Source organism: Globicephala melas, chromosome 19, assembly GCF_963455315.2.
Source record: "Globicephala melas chromosome 19, mGloMel1.2, whole genome shotgun sequence".
NCBI classification, from domain to species: Eukaryota; Metazoa; Chordata; class Mammalia; order Artiodactyla; family Delphinidae; genus Globicephala; species Globicephala melas.
In genome coordinates, this window is record NC_083332.1 from 6681971 (window position 1) to 6706188 (window position 24218).

Sequence of the window (24218 nt, forward strand, 5' to 3'; positions counted from 1 at the left end):
GGAACCCTGGGTAGCCATCAGGGGGGCTGTCAGGGTGTGGGCATGCTTGCTCTTTTAGATTTAAAGGCCAGGGCAGGTCTCATGGCAGTGGTGACAGATGAATCACCTCCAGAAAGGCAGTGAGGCAAGTAGGAGGTCCCACTTCGGTGCTAATATGCCCCAACATCTCTGCTGAAGGACGAAGAGACAGAGAAAGAGAGCAGCCTTCAGCTCCCAGGTTTCCTCTGCATCAGAACCTGCCAGAACATGAGCCCATTTCCCTGCTTTCTTCGTTTCTTTCTGCACTTATTTTCTGGTTTTCCAGTAGTTTTCCATTTTTGCATTGAAGCCAGGTGAAAATGAGTCACAGAATTAGCAGCACAGGTAGTCGGAGCCCACAGCCCAGCCGCTAAAGCGGTTGAGTGAGGCTGAAGTTTGTGAGCTGCTCCTTGAAGCGTTCTGCTGTGTCAGTGACGAGGTTGCCCTTACGAGGAGACCCCGAAAGACTGTGGCCCAAACGAGATAGATCTTTAGTTCCTTCTCACTAACAGCCCCAAGGTAGGAGACCAAGGGTTGTGGGGTACCTCGGCCCCCCTCATACTGGGTGCGAGCTCTAGTGCCACTGACACCCGTTGCTTTTAGAGGGCAGGACCAGAAATGACATGTCTCTTGGTCACGTGGCCACCCCAAGCTGCAGTGGGGGCTGGGAAATGTCTCCAGCCTGTGGCTGCCGACCCCTGGGATTCTGCCGTCACAGGGGAGAAGTGACACTGGGCGCCAGGTAGCGGACTCCTCCACAGTGCCCCCTTTAGTCGGATTTCTCTGAAGGCAGGGACCGCGTCAGCTCTCTCGTCACTGTGTTGTTCGCAGTACAGCGCTTGGCACGTTGTGGGTGCTCATGAGATAGTTGCAGGATGGATGAACGACTAAGGAAAGAAGGCGTGAACCTTCTTCACACCCAGGCCTGGGCTTCCGTGTGGGCACACGGGTCAGGCAGAGGCAGCCCCAGTCTTGGAGGTTCCCAGGCCGGGAGGAGACACGCAGGCAGGAAGTGATTGGTGCCTGTGAGGGTGGAGGCAGCCCCGGGGCATTTTGGGAGCAGAGGGGAGGCACGTGACCTGGCCTCGGGCCCCTGGGAGCCCTTACCCAAGAGACGCCTGACCCGGTCTGCCGAGGAGTTTCCCAGGCAGACAAAGGGGAGGCAAGATTTCTGGGTAGACAGCATGTCACGTGTGTGAACTCTCTGTTCGTTCATTCGTGCGTTCTGAACCTGCTTCCTGAGGCTCCACTGGGTTGGATCCTCCCTCCCCCTACCGCCTCTAACTCCTAAGAACAGTCGTATCTCCCTTTTCACCGCTCTCCCACCTTCCCCTTCACAGGAGTTAAACAAATGTGACTGTGACATGCTTCACTAAGAGACTCCGCCCTTGCCAAGTCGGACGCAGAGTAAATAAAATAGGTCTTAGTAGTCACTTTCATATCAATGACTTCAGAATAAGTAAGATTCCAGAACCCCAGATCCCAGCCACGATCACAGAGGGAGGGCGGGGAACATGAAGATACTCCACAGGGAGCATCAGTGGTGATGTGGGACTCATTCTAAACACCCCCAACCCAGCCTCTGTCGGTTGACTTGAGGCAGTAACCAAAGGGCCCACAAGGGGGCAGTGTTGACACATGCACGTTTTCCGGAGCCCTAACCTGTCCTCTCCGACGTCTTACTGGTGTGCGTGGCTTTTTTCCATTAACTCAGCAAATATGTATTCATTTTTTTGAAAGTTCTAGTTCATGACAGAATTAATGAATAAAAGAAAGAGGAGAGGCAATTTGATTCCCCATGGCTTTCTGTTGTGCAAGGCCCCCAGCAGGGAAAGCACAGACTCCGGTCGGAGTTGGTCCCTGCTCTCAAGGCTGCCACTGGGCGGGGAGGTCCCGCGAACACAGTGACAGCCTGTGATGGGAGAATTGCTCACACAATTTACAGTGTCCTGAGGCTGGCACAGCCCGTTTCTGCCATCACTCGCTCGCTCAATCATTTACCACATACATCCTGAAGCTGCTGGGGAGAGACAAGGGTCAGACCCAGCCCTTCTTGTGCACATATGAGAGTTGCTGTAGGAGACCCGTGGACCTATGCGCAGGGTGTGCAGACGCTCGGCAGGGATCTGTTTCCTCAACCTGCAGGGGTCCAGGGGAAGCTTCCAGGGTACCAGCCCTCAAGCCATGTCCAGAAGGGAGAGCAGCCACTCACTGGGGGTCAAGGTGGGGAAAGGCTGCCAAAGGCAGAGGAGCAGTATGTACAGAGGCCAGGGGATGTGGGTGGATGTGTGACCTGGTTGGGCTAGGAGGAGTTTGGTGTGACTGGAGTATGAGATGGAGGGAGAGGAAGCCAGGGAGGCAAAGCCACAGGGGCTGGTGGCTTTGCTGCCAGAGGTTTCCCAACAGGGCACTGGGGAACCACAGGAGGGCTGCGAGCAGGGAGGGGCAGAGTCCACTCTGGGCATAGAAAGACTCTCTGGGGCTGTGGGGGGGGGTGCATGGAAAGCTGGGGAGGAGGCTGGGGTCCAGGGAGAAAGGGTGAGGCCTGAGCTGGGCTTAGAGCCATGGACAGAGCGGGGGATGGGGCAGAGAGTGCTAGGGAGCAGGGGGGTGGGGCTTGGGGACTTGTGGGCTGTGGGGCAGGGAAGGGGAGGACAGCACCCCATGCCTGGGTGGACAGTGGGGAGCCAGCCCGGTGGTCCAGGCCAGAGGAGGATACAGGAGGCCAGGACTCTGAGGATGGAGCCAAGGAAGTGGATGAACTTTCATTTCTCTTTCTTGCTTTTTTTTTTTTTTTAATTGAGGTAGGTTTACAATAGCATGTTAGTTTTTTTTTTTTTTAATAAATTTATTTTATTTATTTATTTTTGACTGCATTGGGTCTTTGTGGCCGCATGCGGGCTTTCTCTAGTTGCGGAGAGCAGGGCTACTCCTCGTTGCGGTGTGCGGGCTTCTCATTGCGGTGGCTTCTCTTGTTGCGGAGCACGGGCTCTAGGTGTGCGGGCTTCAGTAGTTGTGGCACGAGGGCTCAGCTGTCGTGGCTCACAGGCTCTAGAGCGCAGGCTCAATAGTTGTGGCGCACGGGCTTAGTTGCTCCACAGCATGTGAGATCTTCCCGGACCGGGGCTCGAACCCGTGTCTCCTGCATTGGCAGGCGGGTTCTTAACCGCTGTGCCACCAGGAAGTTCCCCAGCATGTTAGTTTCATTATACAGCACAGTAATTCAGTTATATGTATACGGATATATATATGAATATATACGTGAACATATATATATTCTATTTCAGATTCTTTTCCCTTATAGATTATTACAAAATATTGAGTAGAGTTCCCTGTGCTATACAGTAGGTCCTTGTTGGTTATCTATTCTATATATAGTAGTGTGTATATGTTAATCCCAACCTCCTAGTTTATCCCTCCCCCGCAACTTTCATTTTTCTTGAGTGGTCCAAGAGGGGGTGTGTGTGTGTCTGTGTGTTTGTACATGTATATGTATACAAATATGTGTGTGGATAGACAGATAGATAGTTGATCCTCATTATTCACAGATTCTGTATTTGTGAATTGACCTCTTCACTAAAATGTATTTGTAACCCCAAAATCAATACTCTGAATGGCTTTCGAAGTCATTCTCAGACACGCAGAGTGGAGAAAATTGAGTTGCCCAATGCACGTGATCCTAGCCGAGGCTGAACAAGGCGACACTCTGCCTTCTTGTTTCAGCTCACAAGTGTCCTTCCTGTGGTCTGTTTAGTGCCACATTTTCCACACTTTTATGCTTTTGGGGGGGGATTTTGCTGTTTAAAATGGCCCCAAGCATAGTGATGAAGGGCTAAGCGCAAGGAAATACATGTGTGAGATGAGCATCCTTCAGTGCTGTTGGACCAGAGATCCATGTGAATGGATCAACATTATATTAAATAAGGTGTCTTTAGGCACACAGGTAAAACCAGGTGATGCATTGATCAGTTGGTAAAAATCTTGCGATTGGAAACTGTGCTTCTGGTAAACTCCTGGCTCAGAATTTGCTCCTTCAGTGTCCAAGGCCTGACTACCGTGAATAATGAGAACTAGGGCACATCTACCAGACATCCTGTTTCAGAAGGTTGCTCTCCTTCCCTAAAAGGCCTTTCACATGTACCTCTGTCCTCTCAGGTTTCTTGACAACCCAGAAGGCCTCGTGAGACAATGCAGTCGCTGGATCAATACCTCAGGTATGTCCCAAGGGGAGGGAGCAGGCGGGGGCCTTGGAGGGACCGGGGCTCAGGCCCATCCCGGGGATGCCTCTCTTTACACCAGTCTATTTTCCTTCTTTGAGTTTTCCAAATCACACATGTATTTGTGCCCCTTGTAGAAAAACAGAAATCTTCCCCCAAATTTCAGAAGTCTGTCTGAACAATAATAACAGCAACACACACACACATGCAACCACACACACATAATGTGTGGGGGTTTTTAATGGAATCATATTACGTATATTAGTCTCTGACTTACTTTTTCATTTAAGAAGGTGATACCTTAGAGATTTCTGTGTCAATACTTGTAGAATTTTATGGGTATTTTTTAAAAATTGTGGTATAATACACTTAACGTCAGTTAAAACTACAGTTCTGACTCATTAGTCCTGAAATCCGTTTAACAGGTCAAAAACAGGATTTTTAAAAATTAAAAAACAGAAAACTATGAATGCCTTACAGAAGTTAAGGAAATGCCATATCTTCAGTGATACATATCTATACTCATATATATGTATGTGAGTAATGGATTATAATTAGAAATACATCTTATATTTATATTTTATATTATAAAATGTATTTCTAATTATATCTCTATTTCTGTCTTATTTATAATTTCATTTGTTTGTTTTTAGATTCCACATATAAGCAATATCATATGATATTTGTCTTTCTCTGTCTGGCTTACTTCACTTAGCTTGATGATCCATGTTGCTGCAAATGGCATTATCTCATTCTCTTTCTGGCTTAGTAATATTCCATTGTTGCTCCCCTGTCTTGCCTCCTTTAAATAGTGATGCTATGAATACTGGGGTGTGTGTATGATTATGAATTAGAGGTTTCTATGGCTATATGCCCAGAAGTGGGATTGCTGGTTTATATGGTAGCTCTATTTTTAGTTTTCTGAGGAACCTCCGTCCTGTTCTCCATAGTGGCTGCACCACTTTACCTTCCCACCCACAGTGTAGGAGGGTTCCCTTTTCTCCACACCCTCTCCAGCATTTATGGTTTGTAGACTTTTCGCTGAGGGCCATTCTGACCGGAGTGAGGTGATAACCTCACTGTAGTTTCGATTTGCACTTCTCTAATGATTAGCGCTGTTGAGCATCTTTTCATGTAAACCGTCATTTTTAAAGCCAATCCCTCTTACTGGAGACTGAGGCTGTTTTTGTTTCGTTTGGGGGAGTGGTTTTTTCCAGCGTCCCTGCTGTAGAACGTCTACATTGCTCTCTAAACATGAGGCGGAAAGACAGCCGGAAAAGGATAGTTTATCCGCTCCAGTCTGTAAGGACTCTTTTGCGGTATGCGGGCCTCTCACTGTTGTGGCCTCTTCCGTTGCGAAGCACAGGCTCCGGACGCGCAGGCTCAGTGGCCATGGCTCACGGGCCCAGCCGCTCCGCAGCATGTGGGATCTTCCCGGACCGGGGCACGAACCCGCGTCCCTTGCATCGGCAGGCGGACTCGCAACCACTACGCCACCAGGGAAGCCCAGGACTCATTTTTAAATTACCTGAAATCCCTGGATTCAGATCATGTCTGTGCTGCTCAAGTCACTTTCCCCTCCAGCCTCGGGCTCTTGCTCCGTAAGAATGAGCCCCATTGGCAGTTCCCTGGTGGTCTAGTGGTTAGGATGCCAGGCTTTTACTGCCGAGGGCCCGGCCAGGTTCAATCCCTGGTCGGGGAACTGAGATTATGCAATCTGCACCAGCATGACCAAAAAAAAAAAAAAAAACAACGACAAGGAGCCCCACGGTCAGTTTATTGCAGCTCTGCTGACGCTAAGGCAGTCACGGGGAAGTGGAGCTGGTGGCGCCAGTGGGGCTGGTGGGGACGGGCTTGGGGTGGGCGGGGCCAGAAGGAAGTTCAGCCCCAGGTTTACCAGCCTCTCTGAGCCTCCGCTTCCCCACGTGTAAAATGGGGCCAATGATAGCCCTCACCTCCCGAGGGTTGTCCCGAGAATTCAGTGTAGAGCTGGGCCCAGGGGTGCTGCCTTAGCTTCTGCCGCAGCCCTAATTAAACGTGCTCAGGGCCAGCCTGAGACAGGCATTGCTCAAGTGGGAGCTATTATGATTACTGTATTGGTTTCATAATTGGCACTTATAAAAAGTGTAATAATGGCATTGTGCTATTTAGGGAAAACAAACAACAAAAAGGCTTTATCTTTTAAAACAGCCTCTATCTTTTAAACTCCGTCCCTGGGGCAGCCAGCCTGGTTTTGTAAGCCAGTGAACTAAGTTTTTGTGGGGTTTTTTTGGCCTCATACCCTGACTTGCGGGATCTTAGTTCCCTGACCAGGGATCCAACCCGTGCCCCCTGCAGTGGAAGCGCGGAGTCATAACCACAGGACTGCAAGGGAAGTCCCCTAAGAATTGTTTTACAGTTTGAAATGGCTGGGGAAAAAAGTCAAGAGAAGAAGACTTTGTGACACGTGAAACCTGTCTGACGTTCAAGCTGCAGAGTCCATAAATAAAGCAGTCTTGGTGCACAGCTGCGCCCATCGGCTTCCTGCCTTCCGTGGGCCTTTTGTGGGAGAACAGCTGAGCTGGGTCCTGGCCACAGAGATTCCCGGCGTACAAGCTTGCTGGCTCCCATCTAGATACCCACCAAATAGTCAGAGATAAAATTGTATAATCAGCCTGGGTTTGCTTTAAAACAATACGGGACGGGGAAGGGTAGGGGTTTTGATGAAACAAGATGGGCATGAGTTGACAGCTGACGAGACGGGGTGACGGATACGCTGCCGTTCATGGTACCGCTCTCCTGTTGCTTATGTTTGATGTTTTCCCAAAAAAACAATTCAAATCTAAGTGGTCGTGGCAGTGCCGGGCACAGAGGAAGCACTGAGCAAATGGGCACCACGGCTGAGACCCTCTAGGCAGAGCCCCTCAGGCTCTGGGTTGGGTACCCCTCTCAGGCTCCTCCCGTGTCTTGACCACAGAGACCCTGCAGAAGTACCTGAAGGTGGTGATGGCCCTCAAGTACGAGGAGAAGCCGCCCTACACCGCCCTGAGGAACAATCTGAAAGCCCTGCTTCAGGATCTGCGGGTGTCGGCCTACGACCCCTTGGACCTCCAGGTGGTACCCTAGGTGCGTTCCAGTGGGAAGAGTTTGTGAGGCTTAACCCTCTCCCCAGCTCCCACCGCTGTTTCCACCGATGCCATTTGATGTTTATACTCCAGGGGCCAACTTCCCAGTGAGCTGCTGCCTTTTTCCACAGGATTCTTGAACCTTCCAGCCCCCGGGCATCACAAGTAGCAGGAACTCGACTCAAACTGGCTTTAAGGAAAACGGCAATTGATTGGCCCTTGTCACTAGAATATTCCGAGGGGGAAGCTTTAGGTGTGACTGGATTCAGGGCCTGGAAGTTAGCACCGAGATGTTGTCAGTCTCTCTGTCTTTCTCTGTCCCTTTTCTCATCCCTCCATCCCTCTACCCATCCACCTGCAGTCTCTGCTTTCCTTTGGGTCACCCCCCAAAAAACCCCATCTGTCCCCCACCAAAACCCCTGGCTCTGTGTCCAGTGCCTCACCTTGCTCGTGTGTGTGTGTGTGTGTGTGTGTGTGTGTGTGTGTGTGCGTGATGACTCTAATGTTTGACTACAGTAAGCACACACATAGGGAAGTAGGGGAGCTAACGCCCAGGAAGTAGAAAAGCCACACAGTGCAACACATGGACGAACACATTGACAAAACATTCCACATCTTTATAAAAGGGGCTGTGTTGGTCCTTTTGCCTTTTTCGTTGTGGTTGCACTGAGCCCATATGGCCATTCCTTGGGATAATGGGGAAGGGCAATCATACTGTTTGGTTCCTTCCCCCACAGTCTTGCAGCTCCTCGATGGTGGCGATGAAGGATGCTCTTTGTAACGCCAGTGGCTGGGTGTTGGCTTGCTTTGCCAGGGTTTTGTTTTCCAGACAAAACACCTTGAACACCCGTGTGCACACAGGCCTGAGGATGGATTTCTTTTGAAGGAGATAAGCAGATTGCTCTTCCCCGGGGGCTGTACTCACTCATTTACACTCCCCTTAGCACTGAGTGAGAGCGTACGGGAATCTGTGGAAGGTCAAAATTATAAACTCAGTTCCCTTGACGGTTCATTTTGGTGAGGCAGCATGGATGGGTTCTGAGGAGCAGCTTCCCCGGGGCCCTCCCCTGTCCGTGGGGTTGTCATTTCTCTCACATGTCTGTCTGGATTCAAAGCTCAGTGTCTGTCCAACTCAGCGGTTCTCAGACAGAGGCAGTGTTCCCGCGGGGGCCATTTGGCAGTGTCTGGAGACGTTTTTGGTGCTCACGCCTGAGGAGAGGTGCTGCTGGCATCTCAGGGGTTGAGGCCGGGGATGCTGCCCCCTGTTGTGCGACACACAGGCCGCCTGCTACCAGCAGCGCCGTGGCCGAGGAAGCAGGCCCGCGTGCGTCTCGAGGAGCATCCTTGTGGGTGGCAGCCTGGCTCCCACAGTGTGGTCTTCTCTTGGCACCTTGACGACAGGTGCTTCTTCAGCCCTGCAACCCTTACTCACATCCCAGAGCTGAAACCACGAGGTAACACGTGTGTCCGGCTCTTCACACAGTGCCTGGGTGCAGAGCGCTCCAAAAATGCCAGGTTGTTTGTTCAGTAACCTAGCAGGCTCCCTGCCTTAATCACAGACACTCTCCAAAAGTGAAGGCGTGACCTCCACCCAGCTTGCCACCCTCCCAGTCTCTGTCCCCCCAACCCCCAGCTGTCCTGAGAGACCTCTGGGTCCTCCCACACCCCTCTCTGCCCCCAGCCCTGTCCCTGCAGGCGGCTGCTAAGTCTCTTCTAGCCCTCTCCTCCAGGGCTCTGCCTCTGCCCGGACCCCCCAGAGTTTGGTCACCTGCTGGTGGTGAGCTCCGGGAGGGCCGGGTCACGTCTGTTTCTGCATCTCTGTGCTTCCCACTCACATCGCTGGCCTGGCTCATAAATATTCCACCCATATTTACCGAGTGGGTGAGTCCAGCCTTCCCGTCAGTGCTGGCCTGTCTTTCAGTACCTCCCTGTCCCCCACCCCCAGTACCATGGAAATTTAAAAGCTAAAGACCGAACGGCCCCTTTCAGGATCACTACAGCTCACTCTCTGGGGACCACTTACTCACTGCCAAGTTTGTCCCTTGGTTAGGAACTTAATGAAGAGATGCTCCTTAAGGAGCCCGGGGACTTTGGAGTAACTTGAGGATCATCTTGCCTCTGCCTTGGCCCGAGCGCCCAACCACCCCTCAGATTCTAGGCCAGGCCAAGCTCAATCCTACCTCAGGACCTTTGCACTTGCCATTCGCATGGTCTGTGACGATTTTCCTCTTCTTTTTTAATTAATTAATTTATTTATTATTTTTGGCTGCGTTGGGGCTTCGTTGCTGTGCGCGTTCTCTAGTTGTGGTGAGCGGGGGCTACTCTTCCTTGCGGTGTGCGGGCTTTTCCTTGCGGTGTGCGGGCTTCTCATTGCGGTGGCTTCTCTTGTTGCGGAGCACGGGCTCTAGGCGCACGGGCTTCAGTAGTTGTGGCTCACAGGCTCAGTTGTGGCACGCGGGCTGTAGAGCGCAGGCTTCAGTAGTTGTGGCACACGGGCTCAGTAGTTGTGTTGCGGACTGTAGAGCGCAGGCTCAGTAGTTGTGGTGCACGGGCTTAGTTGCTCCGCAGCATGTGGGATCTTCCGAGACCAGCGCTCAAACCCGTGTCCCCTGCACTGGCAGGCGGATTCTTAACCACTGCGCCACCAGGGAAGCCCCTCCCCTTCGGTTTGCATGACCGGCTCCTTCTCATCACTGCCTCTCAGATCCCGAGGCCTCCCCTTGTCGCCTTCTGGAGGGAAACAGGTGTTTAATCTGTCGTGTCTCCACGCTTCTCCTCCAGATTGTAAGCCCAGCAAAGTCTTCTTGTTCCTCTTGTTTGTGGTGGTATCTCGCATCCCTAGAAAGTAGAAAGCCCCTATCACACAGTAGGGGCTTAAAGGGTACTCTTTGAATGAATGACACTGACAGCCATTTTTATCGTCTTCTAGAACTTTCAGCCTGCAGTTTGAAATAGAAAAAAAAAAAGAAGATATGTGACTCAAGGACTGCTCTAGAATCACAGACAAGCTTCTAGAAAGATCCCTCGAATGTGCATTCCTGCCACTTCTTTAGATCATCCGTCTAGATCAGCCTCAGGGAACCCGGAAATTAGGCTCAGATACTGTGAACTCCCTCCTTTGACCACCCCTCCCTTCAGCCGTTGTCTCCCACCAGCCACTGGCGTTTTGGACCGAGAAGACCCCCAGTTCACAGACAGGGGCTGGGCTGGTCCTCTCAGTAAGGACGCTGCCGTTGGCACCACTATGCTGTAGCAATAAATGGTTTCATTGGAGCTCGGAGGGTTGGGTGTCTGCAAACGAAGTTCCTTTCGGAAAACTTTAGCTCATTTTTTTTTCTCCCACCCACCCATGCCTTCAAGCTTTCACCCAGCCATCTACTCTTTCATACATCTATTCACACTTGCAGGCAGACACTCATCCATCCATTCTTTCACTTATCTGTCCATCCCTCCATCCATCCCTCCCTCCATCCCTCCATCCATCCCTCCCTCCATCCCTCCATCCATCCCTCCATATACTTGTCCATCCATCCCTCCATCCACTCACCCTTTCATCCATCCATTCATTTACTACTCATTCTCCCATCCACCTACCCTTCTTCTCTTCCATACATTCACCCTTTCTTTCATTCGAGAAATATTCAGCAGGCGTTTCTTGAGCACATGCTGTATGACATGCATCATGCTGCACAGAGGGTCCCGATGAACCAAACACACCTGCCAAGGTCCTTGAGCTGACGGAGCCTACAGTCAAGCGGGAGGGGACGGTGTTCAAGGACACGACTTCACGTGGTGATTGGCACTCTGAAGACAAAGCTCGGGCTGTGATGGAGAGGGAGAGGCCTCGGGACAGGAGGGCACCTCTGGGGGGAGCCTGGACTCAGAGGGACCAGGGAGGAAGCTGTGGGAGGGTAGTTAGAGGAAAGGAGGGCCTGGGGAGAGACGTCAAAGGCAGGCTGGCCGGCAGCACGTGGCCAATGATTAGACTGGGAGAGGCTAAGACGGAGGAGGGGATAAACCCGCCTCCCCGAATTGGACCTTGGATATCTTACACCATCCACCCTGCTTTGAGATGGGGAGAATCAGAGGCCGGATGGGGGAAGAAACTGCTCTGAGACGCCCTGATTCTCTCCCTGCTCGGGAGAGGAAAGGAGATTGGCAGACTGATGATCGTTTCCTGGCTGAAAGGAAGTGTGTATAATCCTTTCCAGAAGGAGGTAGTCCTTAAGGAGAGAGAAAACCCATCAGAAAATCTCCTACTTACAGCCCCTCTGTGTTTATGAGTCCACAAAAGAAGAGGGACGTCAGCCACCCTTCAGGGCCCCAGATCAGGCAAGAGGGACGGTCATAGTCAACACCTGCCCCTCCCGTCATCCTGCCCTCGGTGCACTTGGCCAGTCCAGCATCAAAGTCCGGCAGCCCCCTGTCCTCCACCCTTCTCTCTGAGCGAGCAAAGGCAGCGAGACCCAGCGCTGCTCAGACAATGGGAGAGTCCCATGTCCGTCGTGGCAGAGCAGCGAGAACGTGGGCAGTTTCCCTCCCTGTCAATGAGCCCGCTTTAATCTGTCTCCAGAGCCCAGGTTTTGGTAGCTCATCCCCCAACCTCTGAAAGAGGAGAGTGTGGTCATCGGCATTAGATGAGAATCACAGGGCCCAGGGGAGTGGAAGTGACTCACAGGCTACCATGTGGCCGACAGTGGCTGGAACCTGTCCTCTGTCCCCTCCATCCCTCCTCTGCCCCAAAATGAAACCCTGGCTAAAGGTTAGTGAGACATTTGTGGTGCTGGGGGTGTGCGTTTTAAAATAATTTTTACTGCAGGGCACCTCTGAGCCTTCAGTAAACTCAAGTTGTTACCGGAAGGGGTCCCCTTCCAGGGCCCGAGAGTGAGATCTAACACTCAGAAATGAATTGTCCAAGGAGACACGTGTGCTGACAAAGCAAGAGACTTCACTGGGAAGGGGCGCCCCGGCGGAGAGCAGCAGGGTAAGGGAACCCCGGAGAACGGCTCTGCCACGTGGCTCGCGGTCTCAAGGTTTATGGTGATGGGGTTAGTTTCCGGGTTGTTTCTGGCCAAGCATCTTGCTTGTGCCCATATTTGGGCTGACTCAGGGTCCTTCCTGGTGGTGCACGCATCTCCGCCAAGATGGATTCTAGCATGAGGATTTGTGGGAGGTTGGCAGGACATATTACCGACTGGCGTCTCCTCCCTCGTTTTGGCCCCTCCTGAATTCTCCCGCAAGCACCGTGTTGTTTATCAGGACCTCCTGTCATGAGACAACTCATGCAAGCGGTTATTATCGTGCTTGGCAAAGGCGGGCAGTTTCGGTCAGTGGTTCCCTAACAAGGTGTGGGGTTTCATCTCCAAGAGGGGCCGCCCAGTAGGCAGCTGGGAAGGACAAATCACTTCCCTTCCCTTGTGAAATATTTTTCTTACGAAAAAGGATTGCTTCTAAGGCTATTGCAAGTAAAATTCCTTCCGGATGAGACCTCAGAAACGATAGCAAATGTTTGCAGAGACTTCCTTATGGATGTTAAAATTCAGCTGAGTACCTTTTACAGATCTAATCGGCTCTGTTCAGTGATTCCTGAACTGAGCAGCATCCTGTCGAGCAGATAGAACAGATGTTGAAAGACTTTTTAGAGGCAGAAGGAAGCAGGAACAAGAAAGTTCTGCTGGGCTTCCCTGGTGGCGCAGTGGTTGAGTCCGCCTGCCGATGCAGGGGATGCAGGTTCGTGCCCTGGTCTGGGAGGATCCCACGTGCTGCGAAGCAGCTGGGCCCGTGGGCCATGGCCGCTGAACATGCGCGTCCGGAGCCTGTGCCCTGCGGCGGGAGAGGCCGCAGCAGTGAGAGGCCCGCGTACCGCACAAAAAAAAAAGGAAGAAAGAAAGTTCTACTAGGCAAAAAAAGCAGTTTGCTTATTGCAAACTTGCTTTTCTTCAGGGGACTGCAGGGGTCTGTCAGGCACATTGCTTAACTAATTCTGATCAGATGATTCCTGACTGATGGTTTAAGATGCCATTTCTGGAAGAGCCAACACTGTCATGGAGTCTCTGTTTGGTGACGTGGGGCTTAGCATAAGCAACTCCATTTTGGGCCTGTTGTCTTATTTTTAACACCCAGTTGGAAGTTAATGGGGAAATTTTTACTGCTTTGGTGGAGAGTCTACAAATGCAAATTATGTTGGGTGTTTGTGAAATGTTTCACATCTATGTTGTGAGATGTAGATGTTTCACATCTACGTTGTGAAACGTAGATGATATATTTTTTAAACTGAATTGCTATTAGTTTATTTATTTTTTTAACTTATTTTATTTATTTTTGGCTGCGTTGGGTCTTCATTGCTGAGTGGGCTTTCTCTAGTTGCAGCCCGCGTGCTGCAACTACTGAAGCCCCCGCGCCTAGAGCCCATGCTCCGCAACAAGAGGAGCCACCGCAATGAGAAGCCTGCGCACCACAGCAAAGAGTAGCCCCCTCTCGCCGCAACTAAATAAAGCCTGTGCACAGCAACAAAGACCCAGTGCAGCCAAAAATAATAAATAAATAAATAAATAAATTTTATAGAAGAAGATAATAATAATCCATGGGAATTCCCTGGCAGTCCAGTGGTTAGGAATCGGTGCTTTCACTGTTGAGAGTGCAGGTTCAATCCCTGGTTGGGAAGCTAAGATCCCACAAGCCACACGGCACGGCCAAAATAAAAATAAAAATAATAAAATAATCCATGGGGGGAAGCATGTTTCATTGCTTACTTATAATTTCCAGGGTTGGTTTAGCCATAGAATTATGCAAATTAAAAGAACAGAGGACTTCCCTGGTGGCGCAGCGGTTAAGAATCCACCTGCCAATGCAGGGGACACGGGTTCGAGCTCTGGCCCAGGAAGATCCCACATGCCGCGAAGCAACTAAGCCCGTGCACCACAACTACTGAGCCTGTGCTCTAGAGCACGCAAGCCAAAACTACTGAGCCCGCATGCCACAACTACTGAAGCCCGCACATCTAGAGCCCGTGCTCCACAACAGGAGAAGCTACCGCAATGAGAAGCTGTCGCACCGCAATGAAGAGTAGCCCCCGCTCGCCGCAACTAGAGAAAGCCTGCGCGCAGCAACCAAGACCCAAGGCAGCCAAAAATCAATATATAGAAAGAACAGAAAACAATGTTAAGTGCTCTGTTGTTTAAAGAATTGATGGAAAATTTCTTTAAGTGTCAAGGCTATTCTTAAAAGAGACATGACTTAGAACAGGAAAAGAAATTTTTTTCTAAATTTGAAGTATAGTTGATTTACAATGTTGTGTTAGTTTCAGGTGTACAGCAAAGTAATTCAGTTATACATATATACATATAAATTCTTTTTCAGATTTTTTTCCCTTATTAGTTATTACAAGATAATGAATATGGTTCCCTGAGCTATGCAGTAGGTCCTTGTTGTTTATCTCTTTTATATATAGTAGTGTGTATCTGTTCATCCCAAACTCCTAATTTATCCCTCCCTGCCTCCTTTCCTCTTTGGTAACCATCTGTTTGTTTTCAACATCTGTGAGAAGAAATTCTGACTTGAAGTGGGTAATTACTGTGGCATTCCCACGATGATATTTTCAAAAAGACTTCATGTCTTGGAGAATGTGATCCTCTTACACAGATGTTACCAAATACTCTGCCAGCATGAGAGCACATGGAACCATCTTGTGTCATGTTGAGGAAGGGGGTAAAAAGTGGCAACCATGCTCTTGTTTTGTCGGTGGACACCATTTTTGAAGGTCATTGATCAAGAGATGCAACATGACCCTGAAAAATGGCAAAGCAAAATCCGCTATGAAAGATGGAATTACATGCTTCAACACCTCCAATTTGAAGAACAGTCATCAGCATGAAGTTATTAACTTTATGCCCAAAACACATTCCCTATCTTGGCCCATAATGCTCTTGTTGGGCATGTTTCCTCATGAATGGAAACAATGGAAAAAATTAAATGGACACTCAATGGAAAAAAGAACAAAATCAGTTGGATGTGACCCCCGTAAAAACTATATTACAATGTAAAGGGACACAGACTGGAAGTGCAAGGAATTTTATAAGCAGATTCTGCAAAACCAGAAACTTAAGGAGAACCAAAATATCAAGGACACAAAATTCAAGAGGTACCCTTGAATCATTGATTTCAGATAATCAGCGAATGATTTTTTTTGTCTGAGAAAATACACAAATTGAGTTTCCAGGAAGCAGGCTCAGAGAGAGGCCAGTATGCAATGTGTGGGGAGGAGGAAGTGCCCCAGGGGTGGGTCCCTGTGGAGGGGAGGGGGAGGGGGAGGGGCAGGTGGGGCAGAGGGATGCGATGCAGCCCAACGACAGCCGAGAGTCTTTGGGGAGCTCTGGTCGGGGGAGGTCTCCAGAGCTGGGGGTCGTCATTTATGGATCTTGATCTCAGCATATTCGGTGGTGCTGGCGGCCTCCTGGTCCTGAGGCTCCCAGGGCCTCAGCATGTAGAAACTGGGGGAGGCGTAATGGAGCTCCCGTTCCACCCCAGAAGTGGGGGCGGCCACCACTGGTAGGGGGAGGTCCCGGGGGCTGCCTGGAGGACACTCATGCTGGTAACCCTGAGTGGAGGGAAAGAAGGGGGTCATACTAGGATAACAGGGCTGGAAGAGAGCAAGTGGGGTCCATAAGTAAACCTGAAAACTGAACATTCAGTCTTTCATCTATTCATTCCAGACATTGGCTGAGGCCCCCATTCATTCATTCATTCATTCATTCAACAAATGCTTGAGAGTAATAATGCCTGGCCCTTAGTAATTAGTTGCCAGTCTCCTGGATTCCTCACAACAGTCTACTTGGGAGACACTATTATCCCCATGTATCAGGGGGAGAAATCGAAGCTAAGTAAATATCCCCAAATCACACATTTAGTCATTGGTAAGGCCAAGATGTATGTTAGATCTTTCTGACTCCAGTGCTGCCTTATGGAAGAGCTCCCCTGGTGCCAGGCTCTGAATATTCAGTGAGGAACAAAGAAGACACCATTCCTGACCTCCTGCAACTTGCTGGGGTGGGGGTGGGGGGATGGCGGGGAGCAGGCATTAAAGCAGTAGTCAATTATATTACTATATAATTGCAAATTAAGATGGGACAAAAATGGGATGGATGGTGTGAGGACAGGGATTTGCTCAGACCTGGATGGCCCTTCAGGGACCACTCAGCATTTCAGAGGTTCAGGCAAACATAATCACCCAATTGCATTATGAACCCTAAAATCAAAGGATCTTGTTGTGCCAGAAAGGGTTAACCTTGCCCAAAGAAAATGTGACCCTTTGCCCCAGCCCCTGGGAGGGAACCTCTAAGCCCTTGAAATATCCTGACTGATGAGAGTGTCTGTGTTCACCCGGGTCTTGGCCCACACTCGATGGTGTAACAATGTGACAGATGGTGGGGGCTTTGGGTCCCACAGTATCACACCTCTGCAGACACTGGACACTAAGCCATGTGGGCAGTCAGCCATGCCAACGTAACCAACTCCCAATAAAAACGCTGGGTATGGGAGAATTTCTTGGCCGTCCAGTGGTTAGGCCTCCTTATTTCCACTGCAAGGACATGAGTTTGATGCCTGGTCGGGGAACTGAGATCCCACAAGCTGCTCAGTTGGCCAAAAAAAAAAAGAAAAAACACTCTGGATGTGAAGGCTCAGGTGTGCTTCCCTGTCTGGCAATAGCCCATACATGTTATCACACATCATTGCTGGGAGAATTAAGCACTTTCTGCATAATTCCACTTGAAAGAGGCAACTGGGTACTCATGCCTGGTCTACCCCGGACTCTGCCCCATGTGCCTTTTTCCTTAGCTGATTTTAATCTCTATCCTTGTCCTGTGATATACTATAACCATGAGTATAAAAGCTTTCAGTGAGTTTTGTGAGTCCTTCTGGTGAGTTATTGAAATTGAGCTTGTCTCGGGGACCCCCAAACTTGGTAGTAGATAATTATTTTGGGGAGAGCCTTGTGGCATCCTGTCTTGGGGAGGTGAGGTAGGAAGTGGGGGGAAAGTGGGTCAGCGGTCCAGAGAGAAAGGAGGAGGTAGGGGTCGGGAGGGCCCAGTTGGAACTGAGTACAATCAGTAAGATGGCTGGGTGGTCCTTGGCTCTGAGAGAGGAGACAGAGAGCAGAGGGAAGGATGACTCCCAGGTCACTGGGCTGGGTGACTGTGTTGATAGGGTCCAAGAGGAAAAGCCTGTGTGGGTCATGATGAGCGTCTTAAGTCATCAAGAGGACTGCAGCCATGGCCATGCTGGGGAGATAGCCAGATGGAATCCCGAGGGACAGAGCGCCCGTCACTCACCTGGGAGGTGGGACCCAGCATGGAGGGCGCATCCTTCTCACCGGGGGCCTTCCTGAAGGTCTTCACTCTGAAAGGGGAAGCCAGGACCTTTCAGCAGCCCAGCTGACTCAGAGCTTGGAGGGCGACTACTGTCCTCCCTGCTTAAGAGGCTAGAAGGGCTGGGACTTCCCTGGCAGCCCAGTGGTTAAGACTCCAAGTTTCCACTGCAGGGGGCATGGGTTCGATCCCTGGTCAGGGAACTAAGATCCCAAGTGCCACACGGTGTGGCCCAAAAATAAGAAAAATTTTTTAAAAAAAACAAAAAAAGAGGCTAGAAGGGCTGACCGAGGCCAGGGGGTAGGGGGTGCGCCTCACCTTATTGACCTTCATAATGAGAACGGGCGCCCTTCACGGATGGCTGGGATGGAGGGGTGGGGACAGACCCTGCTCTGATTCCCTGACTCAAGGCCCAGTTCTCCAAAACCCTGCACCACCCAGATTCCTCCAGGGGGGGCTGCCTGGGACTCCAGGGCTCAGACCCCTTCCCGCCCCCTGCACTCGCCTCCCTCCCCCAAGAGATGACACTCACGTGAAGAAGATGAGGCAGGAACAGAGACTGAGCAGGCCAGCGATGCCAGCTCCTCCGACGGCCCCCAGAATGAATTCTCTTCCAAGCTTGGGCTTCCCTGCAGATGATCGGGGTGTAGGGTGACTCCCCTCCAAGCCCCAGGACCCTCGTGCCCCTTCCTCCCACAGAATTTGAGCTCTCCTCTTCTGCAGCCCCCAACCAGCCAAAGAACAGAACTCTGCTCCCACCCCTGTCTCTCATCCCCTCCCGTCCAGGCCCCTCTCCCCACAAGCTCCATCTGCAAAGGATGGAGACTCCTTTCCCCCCAAGCCTCTGCCCTCAACAGGCCCCCTGACCTGGCAGCAGCAGGACAGTGGCGCTCTGGGCCCCGTGGACGTTCTGGGCCTCGCAGCCGAGTCTGAGGCCAGAGCTGAGCCCCTCGCGGAGGCTCAGGGAGCTGTTGGCCCAGGGCCCAGCCGAGTTGGAGGTGACCTTGAAGGAGGCGTTGCTGAAATTCCCCTCCAGCAGCCCCTCCCCCAGCCGCCAGCGCAGGGAGGGGGCTGGCTGGGCTCGGGAGGAACAGTCGCAGTGCAGACCCTCCTCCTCCTGGGAGCAGGAGGGTCCCAGCAGCTGCGGGGCGTCTGTGGGGAAGGAGAAGTATCAGCGTGCCCCTCCCCTCCCCCGGACCTGAGTGTCCTCTCCCTGGGTGTTCTCCCTCCTCCCAGCTCACTCTGCACGGAGAGACGCACGGAGGTCCACAGGGAGCCCTGAGGATGCTGAGCTAGGCAGGTGAATTCGCCTTCATGGCCCGACACCACCCGGGGCACCTGCAGGACCCCGGGGTTCGAGGGATGTGAGGGGCTCAGGGTCCGGCTCCCCCGGGACCAGCTCAGTGTGGCTGGGGGGTTGCTGTCGGTGACACAGGCCAGGCGCAGAGATTCTCCTTCCAGGACAGGAAGAGATGAGCCGTTCCCCAGGTAATTCAGCTCTGGAGAGAGAGAGAGAGAGAGACAAAGACAGAGACAGAGACACAGAGAGAGACAGACAGAGAGAAAGAGAGAGCTGAGCCCAGGCTATGAAGCCCTGTTTCTATGTCTCTCTCCTTTCTACTTTTTTTTTTAAGTTGGGAAGGAATCCCACAAGTAGTTTTTTAAGCAGCTTTATTGAGATATAATTCACATACCATTCAACTCCATTTACATATCACCTAAAAGTCATGCGATAACTATCACCGCAATCAATTTTAGAACATTTTCATGACCCCCCACAACACTCTGCACCCCTTAGCCACCACCCGCAATCCTCCCATCACCCCAGCCCTACGCAGCCACTAATTTCTGTCTCTATGGATTTGTCTCTTCCGGCCATGGCGTGTAAATATCCAGCTTCTTCCCCTCAGCATGATGTTTCCAAGGTTCATCTACGTGTATCAGTGCCTCATTCCTTTTCATGGCTGAATCTCATCCATTGTCCGAATAGACCATGTTTTGTTCATCTGTCCATCTGTGGATGGACATGGGTTGCCCCTTAACTTCTCTGAGGCATTTGCCCTCATCCACGTTTCTCTCCTTCCTTCCTGAACTGCTCACCATTAGCCGTTCAAGTATCCAAAATTCAAGTCCCAGATCCTTCAAGGCTCTTCAGGACCTGGTCTCTACCTCCTCACCTCCTTTGCCCCGGTTATCTCAGGATAAATAGGGCGTTCACATCTCGCATTCTAAAATTCACAGAGGAAGGAAGAGGTGTCCAGGATGAAATCCCTCCCACACTGACTCCCCAAGTGACAAATTCCTCTTGTCCCAGGCAACATGTGGCCACTCCAGAGCTATTCTGTCATAGCCTCATCTAGTGGCATCGATAATAGACATCCCTGAGGGACCTCCCTGGTGGTCCAGAGGTTAAGACTCCGTGCTCCCAAGGCAGGGGGCCCAGGTTTGATCCGTGGTCAGGGAACTAGAGCCCGCATGCCATGACTAAAAAAAAAAAAAAAAAAAGATCCTGTATGCCACAGCTAAGACCCAGCACAGCCAAATTAATTAATTAATTTAAAAATTATATATATATACATCCCTGAGGCCCCACAATTATGCTCCTGGCCCTAAGACTTATAATCTCATAACTCAGAGTAGGGACTGTGACCCAGGAGATCAGCACCCTTCAGGAGCTGGTTAGAAATGCAGATTTGCAGGCCTTGCTGGGCCTCCAGAGTAAGAATCTTCATTGTCACAAGGTCGTTGAGAAATGTGTGTGCTCAATCAAGCTTTAGAAGTATTGCCCAAAAGAAAGGCTATTCTGTTCGCCCAGGGAGTGGGGAATGTTTGAAGGGACATTCCCAGGAAAACTAAAATCAGTGAACTCAAACGCTTGTCAAAAGTAGAATGGATAGGGCTTCCCTGGTGGCACAGTGGTTGAGAGTCCGCCTGCCGATGCAGGGGACACGGGTTCGTGCCCCGGTCCGGGAAGATCCCACATGCCGCGGAGCGGCTGGGCCCGTGAGCCATGGCCGCTGAGCCTGCGCCTCCGGAGCCTGTGCTCCGCAACGGGAGAGGCCACAGCGGTGAGAGGCCCGCGTACCGCAAAAAAAAAAAAAAAGTAGAACGGAAAAGAGAAAAACAAAAACAAAAATGGAATGGAAAACTAAGTTCCGCAGTGGAATGGTCTGTCGACAAGGAGACATGGTCATTACGGCTCCAAGCACTGCGGGTGAAAGTCAAGATCATGAGATGTTGCCACACCAAAGTCAAGGCAGCTCTGCCACAGAAAATCCACTCCCAGGTACAGACTCAAAAGAATTGACATCAGGGACTCAAACAGTTACTTGTCCAGGAATGTTCAGAGAAGCACCATTCACAACGGCCACAAGGTAGAAACAACCCAAATGCCCATCAGCAGATGGATGGAGACACAGATGGTGGTCCATCCACACGGTGGAATATTATTCAGCCGTAAAAAGGAGGGAAGTTCTGATCAACGCCACAATGCGGATGAACCTTGAAAACATCACATTAAGTGAAAGAAGCCAGACACAAAAGTCCACATATGGTATAATTCCATTTCTGTAAATGTCCAGAATTCATAGCAAATTCACAGAGACAGAAAGTAGATGAGTAGTTGCCTGGGGCTGGAGAGAGGGGAGAAGAGGACTTGAGTACTTAACAGGTACAGGGCTTTCTTTCTGGGTGATGGGAAAGTTTTGCAATTAGGTTGAGCTGGGTAGTTGCACCACATTGTGAATGTCCTAATGTGGACAGCGGTTAAGAATCCGCCTGCCAATGCAGGGGACACGGGTTCAAGCCCTGGTCCAGGAAGATCCCAAGTACCATGGAGCAACTAAGTCCATGCGCCGCAACTAGCAAGCCTGCGCTCTAGAGCACGCCAGCTACAATTACTGAGCCCACGTGCCACAACTACTGAAGCCCACGCGCCTAGAGCCCGTGCTCCGCAGCAAGAGAAGCCCGCGCACCGAGACGAAGAGCAGGCCCCTCTCGCCACAACTAGAGAAAGCCCGCGTGCAGCAGCAAAGACCCAAGGCAGCCAAAAATAAAGAAATACATATTTTTTAAATAAATAAAGTAAAATGAAATCAATAAAAAGAAGAATCACACAAAATTCAGTGTAGTGGCTTTCTCCGAGGCCAGAAGGGAGGGGCTAAAATCGGGTGCTCCAAAGGTGGAGATGATCTTCCAGTTCTTACCCAGGGTGGTAAGTACCACCCGGGTCTTCCTTTTTTTTTTTTTTTTTTTTTTGCGGTACGCGGGCCTCTCACTGCTGTGGCCTCTCCCGTTGCGGAGCACAGGCTCCGGATGCGCAGGCTCAGCGGCCATGGCTCACGGGCCCAGCCGCTCCGCGGCATGTGGGATCTTCCCAGATCGGGGCACGAACCCGTGTCCCCTGCATCGGCAGGCGGACTCTCAACCACGGCGCCACCAGGGAAGCCCCGGGTCTTCCTTTTATGGTGTTTCCTCATAATTTGCATATGTTTGACAAATCATCTTCGCACGAAATGAATAGTAAATAAAAAACAATCTGTCTAGGAGTGAATGGGGGCTCTCCCGTCTCTCCCATCCCCACTGTATCCCCACAGCCCTCCCTTCCTACCTGTGCCATTTCCTCGGGAGATGCTGATGGTCAGGTTCTGGGGGGCGTCTAGGGCAGAGAGACGCAGTGAGGAAGAGAGTCAGAGCTGACCCTTCCGCGCCCCCCACGCCCCAGGAGGCACAGAACTGGAAGCACAGCAGAACAGGGCCTACATCCTTCCGGCAGACCCTCCCAGCCCCTGGCCTGCGGGTCACCGGCGCCGATTCCCCGCCCCGCGAGCACCCCGCCATCCTGATTCCGCGCTCACAGGACACGTTGAGCATGACGGTCCTCTCCGTGCTCACGCCAGCCCTGTGGAAGGTCACCCGGCAGGTGAGGTTGGTGCCGTGGTCCTGCGGGCCGGGGGTGAGCAGGATCTCCGAGGAGTTATAGGCCCCCTTCGAGTCCAGTCCCGGGGGGCGGAGGGCAGCCCCGGTCCAGGAGATGGTGGGCGGCGTGGCCCGGTCACAGGCCCCTGGCACGGAGCACGTCACGTGGCTGCTAGAGCCGGACTCCAGGGGCTCCTTGATGTAGATATCGGGGGTCCGTGTCAGCGCTGGAGAGCAGAGAGGGAGAAGCCAGACCGCAGAGGGGACCCCTGTGTGTGCCCAGCCCTGATGTGACCATGCGCCAATGTCCCCCTTAGAGGTGGAGGGACAGGGGGGTCCGTCCTTCCCCCCCATCCCTGTTATCTGTTCCTGGGGACCCTTCCGTACCTGTCACGTTCACAATGAGCAGGTTATTTTTGTAACTATGTTTCACATCACCTCTCATCAGCTGAAAATAATAGTTTCCACTGTCCCCCTTCCGGGCGTCTGTGATGCCCAGGGAGCAGTTGTTCGCCCCAGGGTCCCCGAGGAGGTGGAATGGGATTTTTCTCTTCTTTTTTACTCCCCTGCCCGGGTTGTTTGTGGCCATGGGAAGGTCCATTTGGGATGGTCTATCCACTTTCTGGAACCATTCACCATAAATGGGTGTAGAGTCGGTCTGGCCAAGCAAGGGATAGGAGACGGTGCAGGGCACAAGGACACACAAACCCTCCTGCACTGTCACCGATTCCTGCACTTGCAGCTGGTACCACGGATTCTGCTGCAGGGACCCTGGGGGGACACAGAGGCTCAGCTACAGCTCCAGCCCCAGCCCTGTCCCGGCCGGGACCCTGCTCTCCCCACTATCCACGCACTCACCCGCCCGTAGCAGGGGCAGCAGCAGCAGCAGCAGCAGCCTGTCCATGTTTAAGGGGCCAGGAGTTTCCAGGACTGTCCAGTTTCTAGACCTGCCTGTCTGTCCGGGGAGGAAGCCCCAACAGGAAGCTTCTGGGGGAGAGGGGCACAGTTACCATCCACAGATGAGTGAAAGAGGAAGCTCGGAACTGCAAATGTCTGGAAGACATCTCTTCTGACTTCTCCTTTCATAGATGGAAGCACCAGAGCAGAGAGAGGATACAGGGCTGCTCTAAACCCTGACCCCAGGAAGCAGCCACCCTGGGTCAGCCTAGGGGGAGGGCGGTGCCAGGAGCGGGGCTCTCCCAGGAAACAGGCGGGGAAAGGCTCCAGGTGAGGTGCTGGAAGCAGGGATTCATTCATTCATTCATTTATTCATTCATTCATTCATTTGCCAGGCAAACATCTACTGCACGCAGGGGCTGCAGGCAGTGGAGGGTATGACCTCACAAATCCTGCCTCACTTTTGCGTGACCCCAAATCCAGTGCCCCCACCCAGGCTCTCCAAAGTCTACTCACCTCCCTGCCTGTCTTGGGGCCGTGTATGTGTCCACACAAGGATCCCAGCTCCACAGTACGAAGTGGAACATTTGCACACGGCTTCATGCTCAGAAGGGCTTCCCGCCTGGGGTTTGATGCTCTGAGGTTGCCATCTTGAAATTCTTAATAATTTTATCTTTGAGTTTGCATTTTGTAAGTGAAGT

The 24218-nt window shown here is 51.6% G+C and overlaps 2 protein-coding genes across 23 annotated transcripts in view; one reads left to right on the top strand and one right to left on the bottom strand.

Annotated features, from left to right (window-relative positions):
* The window catches only part of VRK3 (VRK serine/threonine kinase 3), a 70092-nt gene that overhangs the window by 32345 nt on the left and 13529 nt on the right, over positions 1–24218 (top strand). For 13 of the 18 annotated variants that reach the window (XM_060289701.2, XM_060289703.2, XM_060289704.2 and 10 more), the window contains one exon: positions 4174–4232. In XM_060289701.2, the coding sequence (XP_060145684.1) occupies positions 4174–4232 (59 nt within the window). Of the gene's footprint in view, positions 1–4173; positions 4233–7191; positions 7341–10268; positions 10766–14104; positions 14131–14885; positions 14915–21492; positions 21564–24218 lie in introns of those variants that run through there. The other 5 variants (XM_060289714.2, XM_060289720.2, XM_060289717.1 and 2 more) reach the window with 5 other exon arrangements.
* On the bottom strand, positions 9002–23684 carry SIGLEC11 (sialic acid binding Ig like lectin 11). 5 transcript variants are annotated; one of them, XM_060289697.2, is made up of 10 exons: positions 23479–23684; positions 23008–23391; positions 22560–22889; positions 22313–22360; positions 18945–19202; positions 18571–18855; positions 18236–18332; positions 17668–17734; positions 10934–11083; positions 9002–10278 (listed from the first exon to the last, which is right to left on the bottom strand). In XM_060289697.2, the coding sequence occupies exons 1-10, from the start codon at positions 23522–23524 to the stop codon at positions 10255–10257; spliced, it is 1689 nt and encodes a 562-aa protein (XP_060145680.1). In that variant the 5' UTR covers positions 23525–23684; the 3' UTR covers positions 9002–10254. The 5 variants fall into 5 exon arrangements, with proteins under 5 accessions (XP_060145680.1, XP_060145681.1, XP_060145682.1 ...); XM_060289698.2 differs by having other exon boundaries at positions 11057–11083; positions 23479–23681; XM_060289699.2 differs by lacking the exon at positions 10934–11083 and having other exon boundaries at positions 23479–23680.

What these genes read in the sequence shown, in the direction of transcription:
- SIGLEC11 (XM_030849940.3), bottom strand. Translation starts at nt 23,524, where the DNA reads ATGGACAGGCTGCTGCTGCTGCTGCTGCTGCCCCTGCTACGGGCGG. An exon ending in GCTGCCCCTGCTACGGGCGG is followed by an intron (nt 23,392 to 23,478) that starts GTGAGTGCGTGG and finishes GTGTCCCCCCAG; the next exon opens with GGTCCCTGCAGCAGAATCCG. An exon ending in CTCCCGAGGAAATGGCACAG is followed by an intron (nt 19,203 to 22,312) that starts GTAGGAAGGGAG and finishes CTCTCTCTCCAG; the next exon opens with AGCTGAATTACCTGGGGAAC.